This window comes from Papaver somniferum, chromosome 6 (genome assembly GCF_003573695.1).
Source record: "Papaver somniferum cultivar HN1 chromosome 6, ASM357369v1, whole genome shotgun sequence".
In the NCBI taxonomy this organism is placed as follows: Eukaryota; Viridiplantae; Streptophyta; class Magnoliopsida; order Ranunculales; family Papaveraceae; genus Papaver; species Papaver somniferum.
The window spans coordinates 166237655-166248954 of record NC_039363.1 but is presented as its reverse complement, the minus strand read 5'-3'; the positions used below and the strand labels follow the sequence as shown (position 1 = coordinate 166248954).

General features: G+C 37.1%; 1 protein-coding gene across 2 annotated transcripts; it reads left to right on the top strand.

Annotated features, from left to right (window-relative positions):
* Positions 1-4482: 4482 nt before the first annotated feature.
* Positions 4483-7452, top strand: LOC113290022 (zinc finger BED domain-containing protein DAYSLEEPER-like). Of its 2 annotated transcripts, none has more exons than XM_026539491.1 (2): positions 4483-4624; positions 5158-7452. In XM_026539491.1, exon 2 carries the CDS (start codon positions 5158-5160, stop codon positions 7318-7320), a length of 2163 nt encoding a protein of 720 aa, XP_026395276.1. In that variant the 5' UTR covers positions 4483-4624; the 3' UTR covers positions 7321-7452. The 2 variants fall into 2 exon arrangements, with proteins under 2 accessions (XP_026395276.1, XP_026395277.1); XM_026539492.1 differs by lacking the exon at positions 4483-4624 and adding an exon at positions 4648-4963.
* The last annotated feature ends 3848 nt before the right edge of the window (positions 7453-11300 follow it).

Genomic DNA, 11300 nt, shown 5'->3' with positions numbered 1-11300 from the left:
TCCCAATGAAGTCTTCAAGTCGTTAACCTACAGGGTCTCGAGAAGAAACCTAAGGTTAAAATAGAATCGTCTCTAGTTATGCAACTAGTAACACACATGAGGTGTGAGGATTAGTCTTCCCATTTGCTAGATTTCTCCTTTGTATAGTTTTCAAATCATGGTTTGCAATCTAAGTTACCTTGGTAACAAAGCATTCAATAATCACCTTTAGATGAAAAAATTGATTTAGCCAAGCTAATATCTTTCAACCGTTAGATCGAACTTATATTGTTACACACAAATGAAATGTAACCTGATTTAGGTTTATGTAGCCGTACCTAAACGTGTACACCATGGTGGTTCACAAATAGTTAACCGAGGTTACCCATATGATTACTCTCATATAAACCTTATTCATCTTAACCATAACTAGTTCAAATGAATCAAATGAAACTAGATAAAGAGTTGTTCAATTTTTTAGAGAACACAATTGAAACCAAATCGGTTTGATTCACTTGAATCAATCATGGACATTATAGCCACGGTTCGCAAAGACTGCATTCCTTATGATTTAAATGTTTAAGTCCATGAACTGACCGACTTGACAAAGTAACCAGCGTAAGTATGCGTACTTAAGCAACCAGATTTGAGTTTGTTAAGTTTCCAAACTCAGCAGAAATTTTCGGTTCGAAAACTTCCGCCAGTATGAGTACGGGTACGCATACTTAAGGTGACTTGTTAAGAGTTTTACAAAACCAAACTCAACAGAAATTTTCGGTTCGAAAACTTCCGCAAGTATACGTACGGGTACGCATACTTAACTTGTCACCTTCATCAATTTCGTATACACACATATGCATACTCTTGGCTCCCGGATTATAGATTTATACACTAATGTGCGAACACAATATATATGCTTATATCCAAAGATGGTTACATTATCTACTCTTTATTTCAATCATTGAAACATTCTTCTATAATGACAATAGCCGTTTCCATACACTATTAGCATCAAAGCAATTTTCAAGATATTGAAATAATCATTATCGAAATATTCCAAGCCGACATCAAATGATTGTATCACACAAACCATGTAAGATGTTACTCGGAAATTTTCTCATGATATAAGATGACTTGGTCGAAGAGAAATATTACCAATAAATATTTCGAGAAATATGTAAGCGAGATATACTCAGCTCGAAATCTCAAATGTGTATAGAGAAAACTATTTCGTAACACGACTTATGTTTCAATATAGGAGATAGTAGAAATATACTTTCCAAGTGATAGATGAGTTCAAGTCTCCACATACCTTTTGTCGAAGAAGTTCCACAAGCTCCCATTAGTAGTTCTTCATCTTCAAGACATGAACGCCGAGAGATTTAAGCTCAACTACACTATCTATGTCCTAGTCCGAGACATCTATAAATAGGCTAGAAATCAGAACTTATAGTTTTGATCACTAACATTGACAAACATGCTTGAGATAGCAAAACATGCGAGTTCGACCGAGCAATGCTCTAACAAAAAGTATGCTTCATACTGTAATTTCGTACATCTTCAAGAAGACAATGCAAACTCTTCTTGGATTTGGAAGGGGATAGTGCATCGACTTAAAATAGTTCAACATCATCACAAATGGGCTATAAAATGTGGTACTAAAGCTCTAGTCGGGTATGATAGATGGATCTATGGCCTTCCTGAGCCCCCGACTCCAAAATGTAGTTTTACTGTGCCAGCAAGAATAGTTCATGTCTCAGACTTGATGCTTCATAACCCAAGAAGGTGGAATGTGTCTCTAATTAGTGAGCTATTTGATTCTCAAATAGCGCAGCTAATCCTTAACATGTACATTCCACAACAAAGGGAAGATACACTTATTTGGGAACCCAATAGAACACGAGTCTTCACTGTAAAATCAGCATACAAAGTTCTCACATCAACAGACATTCAAGTAAACCACCCACAGCAGCAAACCCCTAAACTGGTCTGGAAAATATTATGGAAGAATTAATGTCCCCATAAAGTTAAGCTGTTTATATGGAGGGATTGTGCCTACGTTATCTAAAATCAGCCATTATAAGTCTGACATTGACACTCTATGTCCTCACTGTTGAACACAAACTGAAACACTTGAGCATTTTATCTTTAACTGCACCTACTCTTCATCAGTTTGGATGGATATGAATGTTAATGTATCTAATATTCAGGCTCAGCACATCTCAGTATCCACATGGATAATAAGCTGGTTCAATTATAACCAAGATCATCACAATGATGACTACAACAATTGGTTGTTTACCTTAATGAATACTGACTGACAGATTTGGAAGAATCGTTGTGATAAGCTATTTCGCAATAAAAATCCATATTTATAGGTTACAATTAGTAATATTACATGGTTAATAAAACAATGCAACTCTGATCAGGGGCAGCCTAAGAAAGTCACTCTTAAAATAATAGTTGGTCACCGCCTGAAAATAATCAGCTTAAGATAAACATTAATGTTTCTTTTGATGATGTAACAAAAAACTTCGGCATTGGACTAATTGTTCATGACTCTGCAGGAACATCCAGAGGCATCAGGGGCAGGAGCTGCGATGGAGCACTATATCCAGATAGGCAGAATGCGTGGCCATTAAAGAAGCACTAATTTGGGCCAAGAATTTACATTATGCAAACATACTTCTTGAATCAGACTGTCCAAATGTTGTTACTTCTATCAACGATGCGGTCCTTCATGTACATTGGATGAACCATGACATTGTAAATGAAATAAAGCATCTGTTATCCACTACTGTAGGCATTTTTATAACTTCTGTAACTAGATCGGGTAACAATGTAGCTCATAAAATAGATAATAGAGCTAGAAAACAAAGAGTTTCTTTTGATATTTTGCAGAAAATCCCTGAGGATATAAAAGATGCCATAAGGGATGACATTGTTAACCTGAAATTATGTACTTAATCTTATTTTAACGAAGTACTGTTTCAAAAAAAAAAAAAAGAATTATCCAATTTATTTGATTTTTGCTAAAGGGAGAGAAAAAATGGATTCGAGGAGAGCAAAAATCGTAGTTGATTCATTAATTTGAGACGATTCAACATAATTCTCTAATTTGGACCAATAAGCCCCTACTATTAACCACTACCAACCACCACCATCGACAAAATGTTCCGGATCAAATCCTCAAACTATTCCGGATCAAATTCTCAAACTGTTCCGGATCAAATCATCAAAACAGAGATCCTTCACTCCCAAACTCAAATTACACAACAACAACAACAACAAAAATAATCGTAATTTCACGTAAAATATTGACTTCGATCTTGATTTTTTAACTTATTTCAAACAAAACCCGTATCTTATAATTTCTTATAATGATATGAATTTATAAAAGTTTATCAAAAAAGTCTATGCAAAAAACCGAAAGTTGCCGAGTTAGCAAGATGGATAATTTATGAGAACCCAAAGTCAATCTACAATCTTTAAAATCCAATATACATATTAACCTATACATACAGGTTCATCTTCCCCTTCAATTTCCTATTCTTCTATGATCAATATAACTACAACTTTTTCGTCTAGGTTTCAATGATCACTTTGGCTTTTCGCTTCCTCCTCGGGTCCATTGAGGTTTCAAGGATTTTGTGAATGAAAAGTTCGCACATGGTCATAGAATCAAAAGAAAATTGAGAAGGAGCAGAAAAACACAAACGACCTTAATGGAAAGAGTTGAGGTGCGGAGACCTAACATTGGTGTCATGGTGATGGTGTTCCCTGTTGACGGCGGTGGTGAAATTGGGTGTAGATTTTGGATAGGTCATGGGTGTATGTAGAGAGGGTTTGTTGGTCCAATTTAGGGGATTATATTGAATCGGTTCAAGTGAGTCAATTATGAATTTTGCTCTCCTTGGATCTTTTTTTGCTCTCCCTTTAACAAAAATCATTTATTTTGCTTAAAAAATAATCTCCATTTTAGAAAACGGAAAATGGGTCATTTGTCCAAATATTTTTAAAACATGGTTCTAATGGACGAGTAAAAATTAGTGTGGGTGAAATAAACACCCAAAAAAATAGCAAGAATGAAACTGGATTCATCCTAGCTTAAACTTAAGAAAGAGTGAGGATGAAATTAGATACAACCTGATGTAAATTTAAAAAATAAAGAAAAATATTTGAAAATAGGAAGGGTAAAACTGTTTACATCCTGACTATTTTTACATTCTCGTCTCTTTGAACAATATTAAATTTTGCATGTCTTTTTAACCCAGGAATTATTGATTTTGGTCTTTTTAACCAATTTTGTGTTTAAAAAAACATGTTGTTTTTTTTCCTTTTTGGGTAATTTCTTTGGGGTGGTAAAACCGAGAGTAAAGTCATCCGTCCCTTTTCATCTCTTTATTGTGGGCCCCCTCATCCATCTAGTCACTTTATTATTCCCTGTACAAAATAAAATAAAAATAAAACTCCTTAAACCAAAGCCCAGTAGTACATCTCTCACTCATCCTCTCTCGAGTCTCGACCCTAAACCTAAATTTTCCACCCACCCACTCCCCCATCCTCTCAAAATCCTAAAATTGCAGACGGGAAATAGCTCGGGTCCATTAGATCTCTCCTGGTATAATCAGCTCTATCTTTGAAAGTAAGTAAAGAAACCCAAACCCTAATCTCTTTTTTATTTAGAAATTTTTATCCTTCAGAGGCTTTCTTGCCTTCTATTTTTGTTCGATCTGGCTAAGATACTTGATCTGTCTGTATATTTTCGAAGGCCTAGTTTAGATCTACTTTTAGTACCCAAGCCCGACTCAGAACTGTTGTTCCAATTTACATAAACCATGTCGGACTTCCAGTCTTGTGTTGTTGATGGGATGGTTCTAACTTCTAATGAATCAAATCCACTGGAGAAGCATGTTGTATCCTCTTAGATTTGTATGCTCAATCTTGGGTCATCCAGATTCTTGGTTGTTTTCTGGGTTTGTGTGTGGGTTTTGCTCATCCTTACTTTTTTTGTTTGAGTATTTGATTATCATCTACTTGTGTTTGTATGGGTTGTTGTGATGATGATTATGAGTTTTGGTTCATTGATATTTTACCTGACTCTCTCAGATGGCTATGAGTTTTGGTTATCCATATGCAATCTTGTAAGCTTATATTACTTGATGACTTCTTTTTCAGATGGCTAGCACTCTTGAGAATACTGAGACTACTGAGAATATTACTGAGACTGCTGAGAATAACGAGATTAAGGAGGATAATGAGATTAATGAGAATACCGAGATTAATGAGAATAACGGGTTGCAGCTAGAAACTGAGAATAACGGGTTGCAGCTAGTAACTGCAGATGCCCAACCTAGCAAGCGTAGGAGAAAGAAGTCTGTAGTCTGGGAACACTTTACTGTGGAAAATGTAAGTGCTGGATGCACTAGAGCACTCTGTAAGCAGTGCAAGCAATCATTTGCCTATAGTAATGGTTCCAAGTTTGCAGGGACAAGCCACCTGAAAAGACATATTGCTCAAGGGACCTGCCTTCGCCGGAGAGAGGGAAGAAACACTCCACACACTCAGCTGACGCCATATACACCTGAAAATGGCGTGTCTGGAAGTGCTTCTATTCCATCAAGAAAACGTCGCAGAGGATCTTCTTTCACCCCAGTTCCATTTGATCCAGATGTTCCCCGTCAAGAAATTGCAAAGATGATTATAATGAATGACTATCCACTTCACATGGTAGAGCATCCTACTTTTGCATCTTTCATCCGGACACTCCAACCTCAGTTTAACATGGGGAATTTCAGCACTGTTCAAGGAGATTGTGTGGCACTGTACCTTAGAGAGAAGCAAAATCTTGTGAAGCTACTAGAAGGACTTCCTGGGAAGATCAGTCTTACTGTGGACATGTATATGTCGAATCAAACTCTGGGTTATGTTTTCCTCACGGGACATTTCATTGATAAAAACTGGAAATTGCACAGACGGATTCTTAATGTTGTCATGGTTCCGTCCCCTCACAGTGGAGATGCTCTTAGTCATGCAATTGGAGTATGTCTCGGTGATTGGGGTTTGGAAAACAAGCTATTTTCCATAACGTTGAAGAAATCCATGTCAAGCGACACTAATACAGCAAGTCTCAGAGGTTACCTCTCTATCAAAAACCCACTTATACTGAAGGGTCAGCTTTTGATTGAGCATTGCTATGCGCATGTTTTAAGCAGCATGGCAACAGATGCATTAAATTCAAAGCAGGAAGTAATAAGCAAAGTGAGGGAAAGTGTAAAATATGTGAAGACATCCATGATTCACGACGAAATGTTCATGGAACTCAAAGAACAACTTCAAGTTCCAAGCTCAAAAGATCTGATCCTGGATGATAAAACACAGTGGAACACAACGTATCTCATGCTTGTAGCAGCTATGGAATTAAGGGAAGTGTTTTCATGTCTGGACACTGCTGATCCAGATTATAAAATAGAACCATCCACAGATGAATGGAAACAAATCGAGACTCTGTGCGTCTACCTGAGACTTTTCTACAATGCTGCAAATATGTTGACAGGTACTTCGTATCCAACGTCTAATCTCTACTTCCACGAAGTCTGGAAAGTTCATCTAGAGCTCAGCCATGCATCCAATAGTGAAGATCCGTCCATCAGCAATCTTACAAGGCCACTAAAAGAAAAGATCGATAAATACTGGAACATGTGCTTCCTTGTTTTAGCATTTACTGTGGCTATGGATCCTCGATTCAAGATGAAACTTGTTGAGTTCAGCTTCCAGAAGATCTATGGAGAGGATTCTGCCAATCATTTGAGGATCGTCGATGATGGAATTCATGAACTCTTTTCTGAATATGAAATGCAACCTTCTGTCCCACTAACAGCCAATGATGAACACGATGGTGGAGAAATGGTCAAGACTGAAGAAGGAATGCAGGTAACCTCCGGGGGGCCCCTTCTCTCTTGTGAAGATGATCTTTTGGACTTTGATATGTTCATATCAGAGATGTCCAGCACTCAACAAACAAAGTCTGAACTGGATCAGTATTTAGAGGAGTCTTTATTGCCCAGGGCAATGGATTTTGACATCTTGAGTTGGTGGAAAATAAATCACCTCAAGTACCCCATACTCTCCAGGATGGCTCGTGATATCTTGTCTATCCCGGTTTCATCTGTTCCTCCTGAATCTGTATTTTTCACTGGAATTAAAGAGCTGGATCAGTACCGAAGTTCACTGCGACCTGAGACAGTGGAGTCCCTTATTTGTGCAAAGGACTGGCTTAAGTATGCAGCGTCACCAGAAACAGTTGTCACTTCTAATGCGTTGGTGAAAATGGAAATATAGTGTGTGATATCCGAGCTTTGCTAGTATAACATAGTTAGTGTTGTTTTGTCTTCTGTTTTATTAGTAAGAGTGCTACCTTCTGAGGTTTGTATTATTATTATTGTTATTTTTATGGAATGGAATTTGTTTTTATGACTGTATTATTAATTCAGTTTGTGAAATGCCATCAGAATCTATGGCCTCTGCAAAAACTGGAATTGACTGGCATGTCTCAGTCAAAGAATTTAGGTGAATGTTGTATTATGACCATCTATAACTCAAATGTATTAAGCTGTATTTTAAAATGCACCTTTGGCAGGTGGGCTCATGTCCAACAACACCAGTTGCCCCAAGGCATCAGCCTGTCCCATAAATCATCGACTCTAAAGATAAATTCCTGGAAAATATTCATAATACCCATGTCGGTTCTCTTTCGCATACCCATGTCCCTGTTTTGGTTCTTTTTCTCAACCTTATCCGAGTCATTAGCAGGTCTCTTCCTTCCGACTAAAGTCTGTGCCAGTGAAATTGGATATCCTGCTCTCGTATTTTCAGTCCCCACCATGATGTTGGTGTACAAGTGCAAGTGCAAGATCATATTGTCCTTTTTGATTCCTTTTTGACTTGGATGAAACCATGCTTTACATTCTTATGCAAAAACTCAATCTGGAAATGGGCACCGGAGGTTGAAAATCGGAACCCATTTACATGTGATTCAAGGGTGCCGATGGTATCTCTACATTTCCATCCCCCATTGGTACGAACTATGATGTCAGTTAACTTTAAAGGCTCGATCTCTTCACTTGCAACCTTCTCCAAAGTAACACCATCCAGGACTGATCTTTCAACGGCATCTTTTTTGACAGATTTTTTATTTGTGTCAAACAGCGCGGCAACTTCTTTGAACTCGCTAGCAAGTCTTGATTGAGATTGCTTGTGCCACCTTTCTAGCTCTTTATCCTTTTTTTTTGATGCGAACAATGGAATATTATTAATTGTGGAAAGAAATATTGTCTGACACAAGCAAGCTACTAACTACATCAGGGGGGTTATCAAGCCAGACCTGAGTTATAATAGACTTCCTGCTGAACTTTACAAGTTTCATCTGCAGGTTTATTGCACTTTCTAGAAATAAAACGATACTTCCAGTTTGGGAACCACTTCATAATATGAATAACATCTTGCAGAATGCCCTCGTTTTCCCATGCTATGACAGGTGATGCATTGTTGATGAAGCTGTCAATATTCTTCAAATCTGTCTCAAACATTGCGTGTGAGATTTGTAATTCCATACACCAGACCACAGCTTCATGGACAGCTAAGCATTATGCTCTTTCCGAATCTTCTACTCCTGCATAGTGTTTTGCACGACATCCGTTCCAGTTACCTGCAAAATCACGGAGAATCAAACCAATACTTGTTAGACCAGTATTTTCATCATAAGAGGCATCACAATTAACAATAATATATGGACTATCATAGGGTTTCCATATTGCAACTGTAGGTGATGGTACTAAAGTATTATGACTGCAGTTGTTCGCTTTGTCAGTCAGAGAAGATAAGTAATAGGCAAATCTAAGAGCGTTCCTAGCTGTGCCTTTCGGGTTTGCCTTCTATTTTGAAAGATGACTTCACATTTTTCATTCCATATGCTCCAAGCTACCACCATGCCTATATTGAGCAAACTGCTTTGACTCTGCTGTTGAGATGAAAGAAAAATCCAGTTTTCCAGCACCTCAGCAATGTTATTAAATATTCCTGTGAGAGCTTGACTTCCTCCTGGGATTTCCATCCAAACTTCCCTTGAAAATGCACACTGAAATAATATGTGCATTGTACTTTCTTCATGTTGATTACACAGTGCACATGTCTTGTTGATGTAACCACATTGTCTTTGTCATCTGACTCTAATTGGCAAAATATTTATTAAACATTTCCAGAAAAAATGTTTAACTCTTGGCCAGGTGTTGATTTTCCAGAATTCCTTCCATTTAATGTTGGTTCCTTGTATGAATATTGAGAACTGCCTTGAACCTAAACTGTCTTCATAAAGTTTCTTATAAGCAGATTTGAGAGTAAAATTACCATTCTTATTTAGCTTCCAGATCAACTTATCAGGTGTATAAGTTGATATTCTCATTTTTAAAACCAAATCTTCAGTATTTTGATCAAAAAGGTGATTTACCAGGTCCACATTCCATTCTCTGATATCTGAAAGAAAAAGAGCACTGACCCAGACATAATTTTCACTGTCTTCAGCTTCATTTCTGGGAGTTGGTGGAACATCCATCCCTATAATCCAGACATCCAACCAAATCTTTATATGAGAACCATCACCAACACTCCAGCAACTGTGTTGTTTAATGAAATCCATATTTTTTTGTAAACCCCTCCAAGACCAAGAACAGTCCTTCTTTATTTTAGCATGTAACTTACTAGTGAAAGGGAAGTATTTTGCTGCCATACATTTAACCCACACTTCATCTGAATTTGTATGTATTCTCCAAGCATCTCTTATGAGAAGAGCTTTATTCAATATATTCAAATCCTTGAAGCCTTATCCTCCAACATCTTTATGCAGATTCAAATCCCTCCAAGAAGTAATATAAGTACCCCTTTTTTCTTCAAAACCCCACCAGAAGTCCCTCTGAACATCACCATGTTTATTTATAATATCCTTAGGTATTTGAAAGCAACTCATAGTGTAAGAAGGAATGGTATTAGTGACAGTATTAATCATTAAAGACTTACTGCTCCGTGCCATAGTTTTACATCTATAAACTGTAAGTCTATTCTTCACCTTATCAAGCAGATTTGTGAAGCAAGTTTTCTTATTCTTTCCAATTAGCAAAGGCATACCAAGATACTTCTCTTCAGTGTTCATAAAGGGTACTTTCAGTCTCCTAGTAAGAATTCTACAAAATCTTGGCGGAACATTAGCACCATAGTAAACACTAGACTTGGTGAAGTTTACCATTTAACCAGAAGCAGCTCCAAATTCATCAATGATCTGAAGCAGATTGTTGACATTATGAAGATAATCACTAATAAAAAGAAGACAATCATCTGGAAAAAAATAGATGTGCAATAGAAGGAGCATCTGGTGCAATTTTGATGCCTTCAATCCTGTTGTTTTGTTCAGCCATAAGCAGTTTCCTAGAGAAAGCCTCCATAGCTATGATGATGAGATATGGAGACAAGAGATCTCCTTGCCTAATGCCTCTTGATGGTTTATAAGCAGCACAAGGAGAACCATTTAGAAGAATAGATATCTTAGTGGTACTAATGCACTGCATAATAAGATGACACCATTCCCCACAAAAACCCATTCTTTCCATGATATCCATAAGAAAAAGACATTCAATCCTATCAAAGGCTTTTGACATATCTAGCTTTAAAGCAAGAAAATTCTTACTTTATTTTTTGTTCTTCATTGTATGGATTTTCTCTTGAGCTAGTTGTATATTGTCTGAAATCTGTCTGCCTGGCACATATGCAACTTATAAAGGTGAGATGATCTTATTCATCACTTTCTTCAATCTTGTAGAAAGAATTTTTGAGATAATCTTATAAGAGGTATTGCAGAGAGCTATTGGCCTCAGATCAGAAGGAAACTGCTTATTTTTAGTCTTTAGAATAAGAGAGATGTTTGTGTTGTTTAATTCCTTGAGCATAAATCCAGACTGGAAGAATTGCTTCACCATTTGAATAACATCTAAACCCACAATATCCCAATGGGATTGAAAAAAACCAGGTGGGAAACCATCTGGTCCTGGATCTTTCCATGGTTTCATTGCTTTGAGAGCTTTCCAAATTTCAGTATCTTCAGGTACTTTAATTAACTCAACATTGTCAGCTGCTGTAATTACTTGAGGGATATTTTGTAACAAAACTTCATCTTTATCAGGAGAAGTAGTTGTATGCAATGCACTGTAATGCTGTATAAGTAAATTTTCTAGATCTTCTCTACTTGAACACCAATTGCCATGACTATCTTTCAA